The sequence below is a fragment of the Aristolochia californica genome, unplaced genomic scaffold (assembly GCF_029961685.1).
Source record: "Aristolochia californica isolate CCGP_79_NKW_82.1479 unplaced genomic scaffold, dmAriCali1.0.hap1 SCAF_14, whole genome shotgun sequence".
NCBI classification, from domain to species: Eukaryota; Viridiplantae; Streptophyta; class Magnoliopsida; order Piperales; family Aristolochiaceae; genus Aristolochia; species Aristolochia californica.
The window spans coordinates 7,174,642-7,193,733 of record NW_027181815.1 but is presented as its reverse complement, the minus strand read 5'-3'; the positions used below and the strand labels follow the sequence as shown (position 1 = coordinate 7,193,733).

The window sequence follows — 19,092 nt, the reverse complement described above, 5'->3', positions numbered from 1 at the left end:
CCATCTCCGCTAGTCTCGAAACTTGAATCCTCAGTGAAAATAGGGAAAAGCCCAACACCCCCCTTGCCCAACACAACACCCTAGCTCGCTCTCACTCCCTAATTAGATTTTAAAAGGATTAACCCAATAGAGGAGAAAGGAAAACAAGAAGAGAGATGCTGGGAGAGGGGTTGGGAAGACAAAAACATTAAAGTCGGATAGTTAATAAATAAAAACTAAAATAGACCTAAAGTTAATTCAATAAAAGGTCCCTTGATTTATGAATCAAGGTCTCAAGAAGACAAACATAAACACATGTTATTGTCACATTTAAGTTTTCCCCCTTTTGCATGCTTGATTGAACTTCTTGTTTTTACCTCTCATGGAATCTTAATTGTACCGAGCCCTAGGGGAACAACACCCAACATCTAGTCAGATAAGGCAATTCGGGACTAGCCTAATGATGTATATCAACTTATGAAAGTTGGATCCAAAGCCTATTCAAGAATGACAACCTAAGTTAAGAATTCCCAACTAATAAACTTAAGATTTTTTACCTATTTATCTAAGAATTTGGGCAATTCAGAATCTTGGTAATGATTGATCTTCTCTTCAGTGTTATCTGCCTGTGTAAGTTGTTACTCGGGGAGAGAGAAAAGGCCAAGCATGCTTCATCTTCTTTGTCATTTAAATATAAGCAACATGGTAAAAGACATGATGAGATGTCACTTCCAATGAGAAGATTGAGCGAGCAAGATTGCCTTCGTGCGCATATGCTTGTCTCTCTTGAGTCTCCTTAGCAACCATGGCGTGGGCAGTGGGCCTCGACAGCATCATCTTCCTTCCAGTGTAAAAGTGGCTCATGTCAATTATTATCTGGCTGTCATATCTGATAAACGTAGAGATTACTTTCAGTCAATTGCCATTTTCTTCTTAATTTTGTATTCAGAAATAATTCGGATTCTGTTTGGTTCATTGGCTGTAACCGTTCGGAGTCCGTCGTTGCGTTCTGAAAGAAACTCAAGGAAAGAAGATAATCTTTCAGTTCATGTCCTCAGAGAGGAAAGATCATCTTCCCAGAATTTCTGATCAGACTTCACGGCGAAATTGTTGAAATTTATCTGTAGAGTTAGAACACTCATTATTCGTTCGAATAGCACATTGAGAGTAGAATAGATCATCGATTCATCACCTACCACCCACCCAAAGTGGCGGGGTCGTATGTCTGCCGATCTGCGTTCTTTAATTTATATCATTTCCAAAAGAGAGTCAAGCGAGAATCACGGGGCGCTTATAAAGGTAATTAAGAAAGTGAGCATGAGAGGAGAGTGATTAAGGAAGTGATTATTGATGATCACTTTTAATTTTCTTTTTCTTTTTTTCTTTTGAAATGTACGCAAAGCAGACAAATCAACCTTCGTTCTCTTTCCAAGCTTTCCGAAAAAGCAATCACGCACAGGTCTAGAAGGAGAACAGGAGAAAAAACATTTGAGTTGGTCGTTATCTCCGACTCGAACACTTAAAATCAACTCACTAAAACATAATCCTATACACTCACACAAAGATCAAACGCGCTTATACGTTTTCTTCCAGCACTAGCTTTCTAGTAATTATCACCAACCGCGCTTAAACGTTTTCCGACGACGAAGGCAACAGTGGTTCTGCTAGCGACGACTTGGCAATGCCACTGCGTGCATGGTCTGCGGAGGCGGAGCTGATCACCACGCTGTCCTTGGTCAGCTTCCTCTCTTCGCTCTTACCCCATAAGACCAGGTACAGTCCGATTATGATTAGTATGGCTCCAAGGATCCTGCGGGAGAGGAGGAATGAGACATAAAATTAGTTTCAATATTAGTGATTGAAAATTAATGGAATTATTCAAGAATGTTAGACGTACTCGATTACTTACCCTCCCAAGTGGAATTCTTCTCCCAGGGCGACGGATGCCATGATAGCGACAACCAGAGTTTGGACTGGCTGGTAAACGGCAACAAAGACGGGGCCACCTCTGTCAATACACCAGATTTGAACGGCAAAGGCGATACCCGAAGCTACGAATCCCTGCAATGGAAGATTGCTTGGTCACATCACTTCTTTCACTCTTATCTTTTTCTTCGTTTTTTTCTGTTGTAATTGTCTCTATTTCTCTTTAATGCATGAGCATAACGAATGCTAATTACGTAAGGCTTTTCCATTTCGAAAAATGGGGCAGAGGAAAAATCTCTGGTATCTAAGTGCCGGAGAGCCTAAGGGTGGTGGGTTCTCCGATTCACAGAATGTAATTTCATTTACTTGTTCTTCCTATTTTGTGGAGATCAACAGCTCCAACAAAGATTTCCCTGACAATTCTTCAGAAGATCCTTCGTGCGGATGGGAAAGGGGAAATCTCAAGGGAACCTCGACTATAGGGTCTTTTGAGAGAGAAAACCATTCTATCGAGAAATTTTTGTCCTCCATGGAGGCCTAGTTGAGTGTAATTATCAAGAAAAGTGCCTATCGGGAAGTTGTAATATTATACCGCGTAGAAGATTGTGAAGACTTCGCCTCCGGAGTGAAAGACCCAAGCGTCGAGATTCCTCTCGGCAAAGGCAGCGATAACCAAAAACTGTATGACTCCGAAGAAGCAGGTGTATGAGGTGACGGAGAGCCTGGCAGGGTATTTCTTCAGCACGGGTGCCTGCAACACCAGCCAACCCGACCACGACAAACAGTGGCCGATGAGGTAGATGCATCCCAAAGTCCAGTTCTTCGCGCTCGCGTCTCCTAGGATCGGCATTTGTTGCTGATTCATGAAGTAAGTTCCATGAAGGGTCGATCGGCCGTAGATGGTGGGACCTTTGTAAATTGTGATCACCGTCGCTCCGCCCACGCAGGCTAGGGTTCCCAGCAGCTTGGCGATGCCATCTTTCCTTTTAATGCGAACTTGTTCTATCCTGCAAAAACGCGATCGAGAAAACGAGCAGTTCATTTGATTATTGTCAGATGAAATAAAACGTACGATTATAAATGTTTTCGTTTCAATACAAATTAGAACAGTGACATAAGAGGTTTGCCTGAGTGCAACAGCCATAAGAAATGTTATAGCTGGGACAGAGTTCTGTATCGCAGAGGCAAAGGTGGGGGACGTGTTGTCCAATCCCAAGAGATAGAACCCCTGATTCGCCGTTATACTGCGCCACAAAAACAAAAACAAAGCCATAGGTAAACGAATCAAAGGAAAAGGGGAAAAATAAAATCTTTCTTTCTTTTTCATGTTCACTTACCCGCAAAGTGCCAGGAGGAAGAACTGAACAAGGAAAGAGAGAGTTAACGCCGGTCTTTCCTTCCTATCAAAAGAGAGGAAATAAGGCTTGTCAAAAGAAAGAGACAAATTAGAGACGACGTGAAGAAAGGAAAAGAAGCAGTTAGCAAAAGCTGTTCTCACTTTTCCAAGAAGTAGGCAAATGGGAGAAGGAGAAGCAGAGCGATGATATTCCGATAAACCGGAAAAACCAGCTTGCTTATGCCCATATTAAGAGCCGCCCTGGAGACTACATGAAACCCAGCGTAACCAAACTGCAAGGCCAACATGGCCAAGTGCAGCTTGGTCCGCTCCGGCATAGCACAAAGTTTTTTAGACAGACTAGACGAACCAGGCTCCGCCATTGAATAGAGACTTAATCCTCCAACTGATCACCAACAATTCTAAGAGGAATGCAGTACGAAAGGTGAGAAGTGAAGGAGAGGAAAGGAGGAGCTAAAGGCAGGCTGAGTAAGGATCAATCAAGTGTATGACAAGGAAGAAATGAAGGAAGCAGCGAATACATATAGGGAGAAAAAGGATCCACCACAGGACACCGCAACTGTTTAGATTATTATTCAGATTAATAAAAAAAAATTCTGGTCTCCCACCTTCACTTCTTTCTTTCCCTTTAGCGGGTGACATGACAGCCCTTAGCGCACTAGACTCGGCGGAGGTTTGTGTTTGACGGGATCCCATTTATGATGATAATTGAGCCGCGAGGACAGAGCCGCCATCGATAGATAGAGCGCACGAGGGGCACTGGTCCACCAAGTGTCCCCATCCCTTATCAACACGCCCCCCCCCTGCGCCTCAGCCCCACTCTTCTCACTGCCAACACAAGGAATCTCAATCTTTATGCTTCTTCTTCGTCTCCTTGCTCTTGCTTGAGCTTCCGAGGAAGCTTACCGTTAAAGTATGGAGTCGGTTCTACAGCTGGTTTGTGGGTCCCCGTCGAGTGATGGATGGTGCAAGATCTTACCAGCTAGGTCTACGCTAGTAGAGTTAGAAAGCTTCCATATAGGGATACCAACCGGAAACTGAAAGTGAAACTTGAAAAAACCTCATTATGCTGGGAGCTTCGTCGGCTAACCCTTGGCGTTTTCTTAAGAATTTTTTTTTCAGTAGAATGGTTTGGACCGGAGCTGTTTAAAAAACTCTTACAGTGTGCTCATGAGCTCGGGAACGACGACGTGTGTTACGGTAGCTCAGGAACGACGATCAGAATCCCACTTGCAGCTCTGGGTCCAGTGGTCTCTCAGTCCTCAGTGTCCCTTTTCTTTTTCTTTCTTCTTTAAAAATTTCTTCTCCTCCCTTCTTTTTCGTATCCTCGTTATCTGTTTTTCAGTAGAGCACTGAGCTCCGTTCCCTTTATCAGATTGTTCAACCTTTTCTGCATCTCCGCCTTATTTTTAAAACCAAGGACACTCGCTTGCCCTTTACATCATGGACATTCACAGAACCCAGATATTTAAAGTCCGAACTGGATACAGATTCATCGGTTGGGGAAAAATTAATGAAGTAAAATATCGACTTTCGACGAACTTTCAGCTTCTTCGTCGACTTTCCTCGGGTTTGTGCCTTGGTGCATCTCTTTTCCGCTTTGGGTGACATCCTGTCCGCTCCATTGAGACCGTCATCATCTTTTTTCCGAAGACCTGCCCACTGAACAGAAGAATCACAAATTCGCTACTGAGAATAATCTGTACGCCCTTTTCCCCGTGGCTAATGGGCTGTCGGTGGCCAGTTTTGCTTTCTAAAGCGGTCTGGCTCTGGCCCGGCCGGTTGGAAATGGGTCTCCGACCGGTTCTGAGGTAGAGAATCAAGAACGATTCAGAGCCTGCCTTTTGGGTGTCAATACAGAAGGGATAACCAGGCAAAAATTCCAAATAACGGCTTTAGTCGTTTCCTCTACAGTTTTGCAGGTGGCAATGCGGCCGCCGTGGTTCGTCTTCCCCATGATTTAATTCTAACAATTAAGGCTTGTTTCTTCTTCGGATTGTGATTTTTTTCCCTCCCGATTCTATTCTCTGTTTGAGTATGACATAAATAAAGAGCTTTGTTTGCAAGATGATTCGTGTTTGGTCTTGGTTGCTGTAAGCATGGAACCGTGATTTGCACGCGTCTTTTGTTTTTGCTTTTGAGAGCCGATCCATCCCTTTTGAAAATCAAGATAAGCAATTACGATGATATTCCAAAACAGGGGAAAACAATGATTTCGTATGAATTTGAGAGAAACATAACGAAGACAGGAATTATTTACCTTAATTAAGTGCTATCGAGTAAAGTTTTCAAAGAAATTCTTCTCCTCTGTCGTCGCATAGAATTCCGCTGCCCACCCAGGTCATTTAATGGCTAATTTTTCTTGATCATCCTCTTTTCAAAAGCAAAATTATATTCAAATCTATAAAACCTCCCACCTCTTTTCTGCTACCAATCTTCACTCCTCCAAACATCTCCAGCCATTTCAGTTACAGTGCGAACTTCCCATGTCAGGCATTTCCCACAACTCGAAGACCTGTTGACGGTCAAATCAAATAATCAAACAGCAGCAACAGAGCGATTCTTTCCGATTTAGAAACACTCGATATCACTACAAACAACGGGGGTCTGTCAATTTGGAAATATGATTCCAACACCAAAAGGACTAGATTTAGTGGAGACATTCTCAAAGGTTTTAGTTTCAAAGAAGGCAAATTCGTCAAACGTAGGAATTATTCGACTTCAGTCTAAGGTGTTCATCCCATGCACTAGCTTTCTCATGTACCATGATGATATACGGCCCCAAAGAGCACCCAAGAGGCGAACACCCAAGAGGCGAAGCTCACTGCTGATCAACAACTCAGAGAAGGTGGTTGCTGAGCTTACATCCAGAATGATCCAAAAGGGTTGGAGAGGAATCTCTTCGGTCTTGTACCCCTATCACTTGATGGCGATTTGGATCTGATGATCAAGACGCCCACACCTGTTAATTACAACTATTGAAAATCGACTTTTTTGCCTCTTCTTTTTACAAGTATTTGGTTATGAAATATTTGTTTCATTAAAGTTAGATCAATATCCATCTCCTCTTAACTAGCAAAAGTTAGAGTCATCTTCCCAAATATTAAATTTCTCATTTTTTCAGTGTTGTACCCACTCTGATACCATATAAGTTAGATTTAGGTCTACGACTTAAAGTTTAAGAGGCGCATAATAAATACACGGTTTTATTAACTTTGAATTCATACCAGACCGTTTTTCACATGTATGTGAGTGGGGTGGGAGAGCAAATATGTTATATTAAATCTTTTTGTTTGGGAAGAAGTGAGTAGTTCGTGAGCATTAAAGAATAGTCCACATGGATTACGAACAAGGAGAAAGAAATTAGATTTATTAATAGAAAATAAACTTAGTAACTTGGCTAGTCACATAGTAAAAACTAAAAATGCTATTTTCTATTAGATATTTCTATGTCTTGTATTATTTTTTACTAAAGAACTTGTTTTCTTAAATTTTACTTGCTTTTGTGTGTGTATCTCTGCCTAATTCATTAAACTTTTTAAAGATTTATAAAGAGTATAATTTTTTAATCATAAGTTTGACATTCACAAAAAAAATTCTTGTTGAGTTAAATAGGGTTTTAGGTAATGATCTAAGAAATTCCAGATCCGTTGGATAGAACAAATCCACATAATAACTTGAGAGTAAGTGAAAATGAAATAAATGGCATCTTATCTCATGGTCTTGACACATACTACTGAATCATATAAGTTTTGAAATTTGGGGCTTTTTTTTTTCTATCACCAAAGTCATCATGACAAGTCTGACTCTTTTTTTTTTCTTTTTTTTTTTAAATATTATTGTGAAGTCTTCATTATGTTTGTCAAAAGGTATTAGCTAACGTCATCTAATGTATCGAAGTCTACTTGAGTAGGCAATTCTTGGAATCTCGAAATAGCATATAATACAAAAGATGCTAGTCCTAAACCCACATGAAAGTTATAGTGAAGGTGTTCCATCTCAAGTCTATGTGATTCTTTGTTATATATGTGCAATTGAGCCCTTCAAAGAGATGCCAAAAGTTAGCTATTCACTTAAAAAAAAAATTATTTCTATTGTTTTACTTAAAAAAGGTATCATACATGATGATACACTTTGTTTCTTCCTTACTATGTTTTTTAATGCTACTACTTGATAGTGGTAGGAATTGTTTTTCCTCCATAGTATTTATATATGCTTTAAAGAACTTTTAATTATTAATTAACTTTTAAATGATGTAAATTATTCCTTTACATTTGTGTACATATAACCCTTGTTAAAGAATAGTTCCACATGGATCAATGAGTAAAAAAATCTTACATTTATGAGTTAGAAAAAGGTTTCCTTACTCGACTAATTATTTTCGATAACCTTTCGATCTAATTTTCACATAGTACTAAAACATGGGACTTCTACCCAAACTATCCACATGTAGGAGCGTCAAAGAGGAACCACTTGTGAGGGGAGTATCAAGGAATACTAGCACATAAATCAATGAGTAAAAAGAGGCTTACTAACTCAATTAGTCATTTTGGGATAGAGTTATAAACCTAAAATCATGTATAGATCAACTTGACAAAGCCATGCTCACCCTAAACCCTATCTTCATTAAGAAGCTTGATCAAGGAATGAAACAAGAGTAAAACCTGCGGAAGATGAGAATCTCCCCAATCAAATGAAGAGAAGCTGATTTTTCACGCCAACGAGGATTGAATTTCGGGTCAACACGATCTTCTTTCCTACAATCAAAAGATTGAAATGCTCTTCATGCCATTCATTTCATTAAAAATGAGCCATGCGGTTCAGTTCGTTACCATCTTCTCCGAAAGGATCCATGGAGTCTGACCTTTCTGGTGCACTCGAATGAGCCATGCAAATGATCTAAGAAACAGTGCATGTGATAAACGTAAGCTTCTTTGATTAGTAACAGATATACTGTCCCACCATGATGGTTCGTTACCAACTCGCAAAGACGATTTGCCGGTCCCCGCTGCATGGAAAAGATTCGACATGAATCTTCTCCGCTAGAAGTTTTTTGTTTTTCGTTAAAGAACTAACCTAATGGCCCTTTTTCAGGTACTGTAAGGGAAGGAGGTAAACGACAATGGCCGAGATCCTTGTTTCAGCTCAATTCTGGTGGTTTAGATTTGAGGCCTAATCTCGATCTATATCGGAGTAAACGAGCTATCTTTTAGCGAGTTGGCTTATTTCTGGGAACAAACTTCTTGGTGGCTGCACGCACTAAAAGATTGATTCCAAGATGGCTTTTGCTTGGCTTTTTCACCAATAAAGAGGATTCCACCATGAGAAGCGACGAGGAGGAGGTACCCCACCTCTGCTTGACCGTCTTCCACCTACCTCCGATCATTTAGAAATGGCATTTTCATTCGTAGGCTGTGTGCTCTTCATGGCCTTCTTTACACACAAAGGCGAATAAAATTAATTTGCTTTTCACACTCCTATGACGCGCGGATTTTCTTTCTTTTATTTATTTTTTAGTTGTTGAGAAGCATCTTTTTCTTCCTTTTGACTGGAAAAGAAAGCCAATCACCCAGTAACATCTCATCTAATTGTACCCATCTTAGCTCTTGGAGACATTGTTCGGGTGAAGTAGCAAAACCCATTTTTGTGCTAAATTAGTTAGCTAATGCAGATATTCGCACTTAGATTAATTCTCTGTTACATGTCTTCACTGTTTACCCCATTGATGCCGTGAGCTTGAGATGGACTAGTGATCTCCGGCACCTAGGGGTAGCACCAAACCAAACCGCCTTGTAATTTGTTCGAGCTCGGATGAAAAAATGTTCGATTGTTTAAGATTTCGAGTGAGATAATACTATTTTTTAGCTTAAATCTAAATGAAATATTACATAAAGCTTAACATCTATTATGTTTCTGAACCTTAACGATGGTTTATTTAGACTTAATGACAGTGTTGATGGAACAAGAAGCCTACAGAATCCTAGTAACCAATTAATGAGCCAGTTTCGAAAGTGGAAGATGAGAAAGAAAACTAACAGACGACTCGGCTTACGAAAGGGTCAAGAGATGCATGAACCATCCATCAAAATTCATGGCTGTTGCAGAGTGACGACTGAGAAGATGGTAACGGAATCTACCAGAGGGACGCCGATCTTTTCATGGCACAAAGTAGATTCCTCTGTGTTGCTTCTTTTCAAAGTGACCATCTTCTTGCCCACCACTGGAAGATACTTGCGACATTATTTCCACGCCTGCTCAACCCTTTGTTGGGCCCGCTGCGCCCACTCCAGCACAGAAGTATACTTCTTTGTCCCCTTGGACACTTTAATGGCGGATTCAAGTTCTAAGCTGCTCTTTTTAAAGCAACTCTTGTCCAAATCTAATCAAGCTGAAGTTCTGTGCTTGTCACTCTGCAGCTCATGATCATGCTAGCTGTGCTTGTGTTTTCAAAGGAAGTTTGCTCAAATGGCTTGTTGATTTGAAAAGTAATATCGTTAGTGTGAAGTGAGATGCATGCGGAAGAGTATGGTAATCACGCATTACCTTCAAAGACTGGACACTAAGATTGACTGGTTATCCGGCCTGCTCCCTGACCTCCAGCAATTGTACCTTAGTAATGGACTCTGTTCATAATTAGACCTGGATCGTAATCTTGATCAGTCCTCTCAGAGTTTTCTTGCTTTGATGAAATATTAAAAGTGTTTTGCATTGTTAATTTTTTTATATTTGCTTGAGTAAAGCGATAATGATGGTCATCGTGTTTCATGTCTGCGATTCCTATTGTTTCAGTCTTTTAGGGTTCAAACTTGATGAAGAAACTCAATTACACCCTCAAAAGCACCAAGTTCAGAAGAAAACAAGAAAATAGAAAGAGGAGGCACCACAAAAATTTCATTGGTGAAGGTGTTCCACATCCCAAGGAGCAAGGGAGCATGAATATGGGGACCAAACTAAAATTTTGCCACTTGCTTACAACTCAAGGGTAAATATGAAATTCCAAGAGGCTGATCAAAGAAAGTACTACTTTCCTCTTCTTGAAATGATCTCTAGAGATTTAATTTTTTTAGCTAATTAGGAATTTCTTATAACTTCTCCTTGATTTATGTAATCTTATTCTTGATTTATATAATTAGGGCATCCTTCCCAAATAGTGTAATCAAAAATTATAATTAAAGGTTCATGGATGGCCATTTCTCAATCTTTGAATTGTTAACAAAAAGTGTGCTTCCCCAATATGTATGTTGTCGAAACCAGACTGAATAGGCCGATTCAATTTGTTAAATTGAATTTGGACTTTTTATTCGGTTCTTATTTAGACAAAAATCAAATTAGATGATTTAGTCAGTTGGTATGGTTCGATCACAAATCGAACGGTTGAATCTGTTTCGATTCGATAATTAATGTACGAGACTTGAAATTTTTTTGGTTGAAGGAAGAATTAGAAGTAGATATTAAACATTTGAATTAAAAATATCCTATTAGTTTACTAAACTATTGGATTATATAATTGAAATAAAAATATATAATAAATATAATAGTAGCATCCCACTTTTGGCCAACTATAATTGAACCCGGTCTAACCCGTATGTTTGATGGTCGGTTTGGTTTTAATAACATTAGTTGAACTCAAAAATAGCCAAATCCAAACCCGACCAGACTCTATTTTTTGTCTCAGAAAATTCAAATACGCGTCTTTTCGTTTCCCTCCGAGCAAGGGAGGTAATATGGAGGACTTGGCCACTATTCTCTGTGCAATATCGTCTTCCAAGGATACGCTGGATCAGGTAGCAAAGCCATCCTAGACATTCTCTATCATCACCTCTTTCCTCTTTTATTTCCAAGAATTAGCAAGTATGTAAGTTAAATGTTTGTTTATTATCAGTTAACATCAAATTCCTTCTGACTTTGAGATAGAGGCACCAGGCTTCTGTAGGAAATCAGAATATCGTTATTTTAATACATTTTATGATAAAATTTAGCATTCATATCATATAATACTTTTACGGACCTCTATAGGGGATGGCGGTCTGGAAAATAACTCTAGTCTGAGTTATGTTCGATATGGAGATCCTAGACCTCGATTGGAACCCTGGAGCTTGTTTAGGAAAGTAGATCGTTATATCAGATTTCTAGTTCAGCATATGGTCTTCTTACATGAAAAATTATGGTCATGCGCGCACGTCCACGCTCACTAATAGTCTTTCTGATCTTTAGCGTTAGAAGAATTATTTCTCCTCTAATCTCTCATAACAATTTACTCTGCCTACCGTTCAGATTGCTTCTTTAGTTACTAAGTTGTCTCATTCGAAACTTCTATAGAAGATTTTTTGCTGCTCATCTATCATATTTTCTTTTCCTAAAAGTAATATGCAGAAAGCCCTGTTGCTTTGGCAAGACTATTCACGTGGTTCTAAAGGAACAAAAAGATTTCTTGAAGGTTTTCTAAGTTAATGTCACCTAAACTTAATAGTTCCTCCGGTAGTTCCTCAAATTTTAAGTTCAAATACAATGCTAGAAATTTACTAAAGTTAATCTTATTGTGAATTGTAGGTATTTCCCTTGGTTGATTTTTGTAAAGAAGTCAATATTGTCAAAGTTTTATTTGGTCATTTGTCACATCAACTTGATACTGGTGAGCAATGGATTAAAGATGATGAAGAGATAATCTACAGGATGGTTAACAGTATGGTGGATCATATCTATTTATGAGTGATGTGCTTAAATACAGCCAAGTGTAGGATACCTTGAAGAATCCCATTTATGTTGAAAAAGCTTGTAGAAGTTATATGAAATTGTTGAATATCAAGTAGGGGTATTTTGATTATTTTACATTCTCTATATAAGTCTATAATAATCTGTAATAGAAGTTGCTTGAAGTAAGACATGAATTGTTTTAGCGCAAAGGAAGTGTGTTACAAATATGTTGCAGGAGTATGGTTATTAGGTTCTAAACTTGTAGAGACACCTATGGAGGTTGGTCATGGTCTTCATAATAAAGACAATGATGAACTCAAGGATAAGACAATGTACTGGAGATTTGTTGGCAAGTTGATTTATGTCACAGTTACACGCCCTAATATATCATTTGTTGTAAGTGTGGTGATTCAGTTCATAGAATGCCCGTGTGGAGTTTATTTGGAAGTTGCTCAGATAATATGAAATACTTAAAAGGGTCACTTGGAAAGGGATTGTTCTTTGAGCCTATCATTTATAGATAGAGGCTTTCTTAGTTACAAATTATGCATGACCTAAGCTGGATAGGAAGTCAACTACTGGGTATTATGTGTTTGTGGAAGGAAATTTAGTTAGTTGGAAGAGTACAAAACAAAATGCAGTGGCCCATTTGTGGTCCAAAGGCTGAATGCTGAGTTATGACACACACTGTAAATGAACTAATGTGGATTAAATCATTTCTCCCAGAGTTAAATCTACTTGTTTCAAAATCTATTATTATGATTTACAATAACCAGGAGGCTGTTTTCATTGCAATTAATTTTGTGTTCCAGGAATGAAACATATAGAGGTTGATTGCCATTTCATATGAGATGCAGTTATGAGGAAGGAAATTGTTTCCCTTTATGTTTGATCTAGTTATTAACTTGGTGATATCTTTACCAAAGTGTTGGAAAAACATGAGTTTGGGATAATTTGTAACAACTTGGGTCTTCTAAACATATATGCTCTAACTTGAGGGGGAGTGTTAAATATCAAGTAGGGGTCTTTTGGTCATTTTATATCCAAATGAAGAAGACTGATGCCTACTCAAATAAAGGGGAGTAAAATGATGGAGACTAAAAAAACGATTTAAGGTGGCATTGTCCACGTAGAAACCACCCCAAAGCCAAGTCACTATGGTATCTCCTACTACAGGTATGGTACTAGCTAAGCTTGTAATTACTGTAGCCCCGCAAAAGCTCATCTAACCCCAAGGTGGTACTATCCTGTAAAAGCTATTACTATCATTAATAGGAAGATTACAACTCCTAGACATCGAACTAATTCCCTGGGTATATGTCTGTAATAGTCTCAGGAAGTGTTTCTTTAGAGATTATCCTTCTCATCTAGCCAAAATTTCTCTCCCATCTAAATTTTTTGGATGCACTTCTTTGTTTTCACATGTTTAGACCGGATGTTGGTTGGTTTATTGCTAGAAGCATCTCCTGCATTTTTCTTGTGCATAACTTAAGTAAAATATGTATATCTGAGCTGATGTTACATTTCTTGAAAAGATTCTCTACTCTGATATTATTTCTCCATTACCTTGTACTGTTATTATTAATAATATGCCATTAGTGCTGTCTCCTATTCAGTCATTCCTGCCTATTTTAGATGCACCTTGATAGGTTTGATTATGGCTTGACAAGGGTATGAATAATGAAGAAGAAAATCATGTGCAACATCCTTTCAAATTCTCACCTTTTTCGAATGGAGAACCTCCTCCATATGGAGTTGGATGTCAAGATTTTCCCAAAACCAAGAGATCGATTTTGATTTTGTTGCCGTTTATTTCCTCCCGATACATAGATATACATAGGTTAAGTTATAAGATACAGAAATTACAATAATACCCTTTCATGATACAGAAATTACAATAATACCCTTTCATGATACAGAAATTACAATAATATACGATAACATTGGACTATTAGTATTGCTCCATGAAAAGGTGAGAGATTTAGTATCTTATGTTCTATTTCAAAAATGGGCCTCTCAGAGCCATTTATCTTGAATTTCTAAATCTTTCACCCGTTTAGTTGATTTTGCTCTAGTTGCTATAGTTACTAAGCTGTATCACTCTCACCTATTTAGAAAACAGCCATTGAAGGGGGATTTTATATGAAGTTCCAAAATAGTAGGAGTTGACAGTTATTGGATGTAAGGTGGAGTTTTATAATGAAATGAAAAACTCACTAAATACAGCTCAGAATTACATGAAAATTGAACCACATACTTCTAACAAGATAACTAGCTTACAGCTCATAAATACAGCTTATAGTGAGATTTTATATGAAGTTCCAAAATAGTAGGAGTTCCCATAACTCACTAAATACAGCTCAGAATTACATGAAAATTGAACCACATACTTCTAACAAGATAACTAGCTTACTGCTACTCCTAGAGGGCCATACAACAGGGTGAAGTTTCTCTCCAATCTCTGGTAGTTAGAGAGCACCCACACCCTTTATGCAACTGGTGTTATTTTATTCTGTTTCATGCTTGCTATTTTTTGTCCCTTGGTCAGAAATTTTTAAAAAAGAAACCTTAATTTTTCTGTATTTAATTTTTTGTTTGAAAACAATATAATGAGATTCTGTTACCGTAGGTGTAAGAGGTGGCATATCATACAAGGAAAATAAGATAAAAAGAGCAAAAAGAAGTGAGTCTCTAGGAACTAATCAAGGGGGAGGGTGGTTCTTGACAAGGTGTTGCAGGGACTCCCCACTTCTAGCAAAGGAATCATCTGTTTATTCAGAAATCATATCAATGAACTTTGGGGACCTATGTAAAGCAGTAGTTAATGCATGTAAAGCCTGAGACGGTCTAGTAAGATGTAAGTGGAATAAGAAATCACCAAGAAATGAATAAAAGATCTGCGGGTGTCTGCTTAAATGTTGCATCTGAGTATGACAAAAAGAGTGAACATTGTGACCTTCTTATTTTCAGTAAAGAACACACAAGTGGCTTTATAATGAAATCTTTTGAACTATCTTTCTCTTATCAGGTCAATGAGGAAATTGAGTCAGCTATCCAGCAAACAAGGGAAATAGAATCAGAGATAGTAAAATGCTTTGAAATTGAAAAGAGTTTACTGATGAGAGAAGCAGAATTGACAAAGATGACTAGTGTCATAGAATTTGAAATTCTTATCTTAACCCAAGTAACTGGTAATTTGTATTTGTTTCTATTCCTGTTTTGTTGCCCTAATGATTTATTTACTAAACATTTGTAGACTGATCATGATGATGCCTACGCTGAAGTTTTCTTTCTGGCAATAGTATGCTTATTTTTTTCTGTCACAGCTGTTACAAGTACGTCATTGGAACTAATGAGGAAGGAAGTGGATTTTCTGAGGACAAATATGGAAGACATAGTTAAAAGAATGTCTGAAAATCGGTACTAACTGTGATCTTTATTACTATATCATATGCATAAGGCAAAAATGATGCAGAGACAATTCCCTATGCAGTTTTTTCTTGAAATAGTTATATTATTTTCTTTGGATATCTAAGAGAATTTATGATAACAATTAAAGAAACTCAAAAGTCATAGAGGCTGTGTTGCTACAATTCCTGAGAGGTGGATAGCAAACTTTATATGGTTTTCTGTTGCCTCTGCTGTGGAAATACAGGAAATCACCTCTCAAAAAGTTTATGAAATTCTCCAATTCAAAGTCGAACATGACAATCTAAGACTTGCTAACTGGATCTCAATAAGCAACATTTTGGGGAAGGGTTCCTTGTGTAAGGTCTTGGGTTCAAGTCTCACTAGGAGTATTGGGTGTTATATGCAAGTGTTATCGACATTAAGAAAATAAGTGGTGAAGACTCGATTGTTTTAACTGTAATATAGTCCTGGTGTAGCTTAAATTTTCACTTACAAATAAAAATTTCAGGAAGAAAAAAATGTTTGAGCTATTGACCTTTTTTTTCCCTTCATTTTTTCAGGGAGAAATTTATCTTGCAGTGTGAAACTTTCCAGAGAAACATTGGCAAAGAGGAAAATCAAGGGCAGTTGATGCTGTTAATGGAGAAAGATTCTTTAGAAAAGGAAGTTTCTGAGATGAATACAAAAATTTGTTCTCTGAAAAGCTCTATATCACTGTACTTTGAAGAGGTCCTTGAAGGATTGCACAAGTCAAATACTCGTTGGTTGCTTCTTCTCTGTAGTCTGCTGTAACATTGTTTTTTTTTTTTTTCCTTTTTTTTATTTTTTTTACTGAAGTTTCTTTTATCAGTGTTTGATGATTTCTAAACTTTGATTCAGCTAGACACATGTATTCATGTTGATCATTTCCTATTGCACGTTTTCTTGTACTGATATAAAATTCTGTGTTAAAAGGGTAAAGAAGGTATAAAGGATAACCACTACTTAATTGTGGTTAGTAACTTACATTCTTTATTCACTCTTTTCAGAGTGATTAATTTGAAAACAACAACACCTTTCCAGTCTATTTGGTTCCTGCGGGGAAGTAAAAAGAAAAAACAAAAAGAATAAGCTGAAACAACAAAAGCAAAGAAACTAAAATATATTCTTTTCTTTGCATTTCTTTCTTTTGTGCTGAAAATATAATAGGAAAGCTAACTTTCTCTATTTGATAGCAATCAAAAGAATCAGAAAGGAAATTATAAGTTCTTTGACTCAACTTCTTAGATGTTAATGATCTGCACAACTATTTGTTTCTGACATGGATCACCAATCATGGATCTCTCGTTTATTCCATTGCATTGTCATCATGAAAGTATTTTGCTGAAAAGATTGCACCTATTATAGATACTGCAGTGTTGCAGGTAGACATACAGCATGGAACTTCGGAAAATAATAAACTCCTCAGAGATATTGAGCATTTAAAGGATTCTGTACTAGCCTTGAGCTCATTTGAAGATGATTCTAGGTAAGTTACCTTGTTTTATGTTGATGCTATATCCTTCAACAAGGGCTCAACCATTTAGAAATTTGTTCACCTTCTCAAAGTTTCTGCTTAAGCATGCCTATTTATTCCCTTCTACTGTTATTATTTCTAGATCGGTTCTTTTGAGAACTGCTGGCTAATTTTAAGATTAATCTAGAGTTGCATTATCTGCACAAGATAAACTATGACTAATTGAAAAAGAAATTTGTAATCTACTGAAGGGTTTTATCTGCCCCTTGTCAGGATAAGGTTCTTATTTACTGATGCATTATTGTTTTGGCTTAACGAATGGTTAAACAGAAGTATCCATTTTGAACATCTTGATTGGTTGGTGCCAATCAAAGAATCTCCTGAATTGGCTAGTCTTGCTCTTGAATGAAACCAATAGAACTGTTAAGAGTATGTACTGGTGTTTCAAGATTTTGGTGAACTGATCTCTCCTGTTTCCGGATTTTTGATTTATTTTCAATACATATGCACTAAAGCATGCTTTTATGCATCTCACAGTGACTCCCATACAGTTATCAACCCAAAGAGGCTGAAACATAGTTACATGGAGTAGGGAGAGTTTAGCTACATGGAGGAAGGGTGCAATGCTAGTTCCTAAAAGCAATCAACTAAGGTTACTGTTGTTTCTTGACATTCATCCGTTTCTGTCAGTAAATGTCTGGTGAGTTCATTACAGACCGAGAAAGTGCAGCTGTAGTCTTGTCATCCTTGGTTGTCATGTTATCCGGTGTTGTGCTTTGAGGGATCATTGCTTATCAGTCTTCCCCGATGGGTGCAGGAATGTGATGGAGTCGATTAACCTTGATTTGCCCCTGGTGGAATTCGACAGCTCAGCACAAATCCTTACTGGAACACTTAAGTTCGGTGGCAAAAGCTTCATCAACCTAGAAAAAAGATGTTGTTGACGACGATACAGTTCAAATTTTGACGTGAGGCAGAGCTTGCTCCTTCCCTCTATTCATTGTTCCTCAATTCCTATTCTGATTATTCAGTCATGAGAATACCTTAAAATATAAATGTTTAAGCAAAGTTTTACCCTCTAATACGAAAGGTTATTTGGTGAGAAACCTGCCACATGGTTATCTCAGCCGTCTGAGCACGATTGAAGTTATCATGCTGTTTTACATGTTTTGTACCAAATAGCCTTTTGTATTGGATGGTCCCCAAGGTTTTGCCATCGTATTGGTTCTACATGTTTTAGTCAGTGAATGAACCATGAACCATGAGGGGCATTATCATGACTTGCCGCCGTAGGTGGTTGAGATAAATTATAGGATGGCTAAATGCAAAGCACTCGTCTCTGTTAGTGGTGGACCCGGTTCAGCTCCCGTGGTCTCCATATTTCCTTCCGACAATTCCGTGGTGCACTAGGGCCGGAGGTTTTTACGTGGAGACCACTGGAAAAGCGAGCATGCGCACTTCTACTTCAGGATGGCGCTGTCACTGGGGCCAGTCATGGCCAACTTTGACATGCTTCCACGTCAGAAACTTCATCAGAGAAAATGAAATGTCGGGAATAACGAAGGGTGCGTGTCATGATTTGAGTGGCGGATCATGCGATACTGATCTTCTCTTGTCTCTTCTCGTCCCTAGTGCAAAATCGTAGAAGTCGGACCATTTCTCAATTATGGTCTGGCGTAGGCGTAGCATCTGGTGAGCCCATTTATTCTGTAACCAGTTTCTTAAAAAAATTTAGCAAGCTAAGTACCTTTTAAAAATTATTATTGTTAACTAATAGCAACTGGAATCATCAGATTGAATGTAAATTCTATATACGTAAAACATTATTTCAAAGTAACTAGTTTTTACAAATAATATTATTTTTATTCAAATTATCTCGACCTGCAAAATATCCAACTCATGAGTCAACAGACGAAATGATGGCTCCCCGGCTCAGAGGTCATGGTACGGACACCATGGTCCAGTATCGCTCGTGGGGGCGGTACGACCAATTGACCATTCCCGAATATCAAAGACATGGGGAAGATGGGGCTGCCCCTGCGCCCTATCATTCAGGCTCCGGACCACTCTAGTCCTCTTCGATGCCCTCTTCTTCGAGTGGCACTGGTCAACAGTCAATCCAGCCTCTCGTTCATTTATCTTTTACTTTTTAAGATGGAATTCGGATGCTGTTGAGAAGCCCCGTGTGAATGTAGTCAGTTCAATCATCACGCCGCACTCTCTCTCTCAT

General features: G+C 38.3%; 2 protein-coding genes across 3 annotated transcripts; one reads left to right on the top strand and one right to left on the bottom strand.

The window, feature by feature from the left end:
* Positions 1-1,383: 1,383 nt before the first annotated feature.
* LOC137950004 (protein WALLS ARE THIN 1-like) lies at positions 1,384-3,730 on the bottom strand. 2 transcript variants are annotated; one of them, XM_068796332.1, is made up of 6 exons: positions 3,404-3,730; positions 3,243-3,305; positions 3,033-3,149; positions 2,498-2,912; positions 1,889-2,040; positions 1,384-1,789 (listed from the first exon to the last, which is right to left on the bottom strand). In XM_068796332.1, exons 1-6 carry the CDS (start codon positions 3,622-3,624, stop codon positions 1,606-1,608), a joined length of 1,152 nt encoding a protein of 383 aa, XP_068652433.1. In that variant the 5' UTR covers positions 3,625-3,730; the 3' UTR covers positions 1,384-1,605. The 2 variants fall into 2 exon arrangements, with proteins under 2 accessions (XP_068652433.1, XP_068652432.1); XM_068796331.1 differs by having other exon boundaries at positions 2,498-3,149.
* A 7,254-nt stretch (positions 3,731-10,984) lies between these two features.
* Positions 10,985-17,830, top strand: LOC137950899 (uncharacterized). The gene is made up of 7 exons (XM_068797561.1): positions 10,985-11,046; positions 14,985-15,147; positions 15,283-15,376; positions 15,928-16,127; positions 16,763-16,874; positions 17,400-17,562; positions 17,680-17,830. Exons 1-6 carry the CDS (start codon positions 10,987-10,989, stop codon positions 17,452-17,454), a joined length of 684 nt encoding a protein of 227 aa, XP_068653662.1. The 5' UTR covers positions 10,985-10,986; the 3' UTR covers positions 17,455-17,562; positions 17,680-17,830.
* Positions 17,831-19,092: the final 1,262 nt, after the last annotated feature.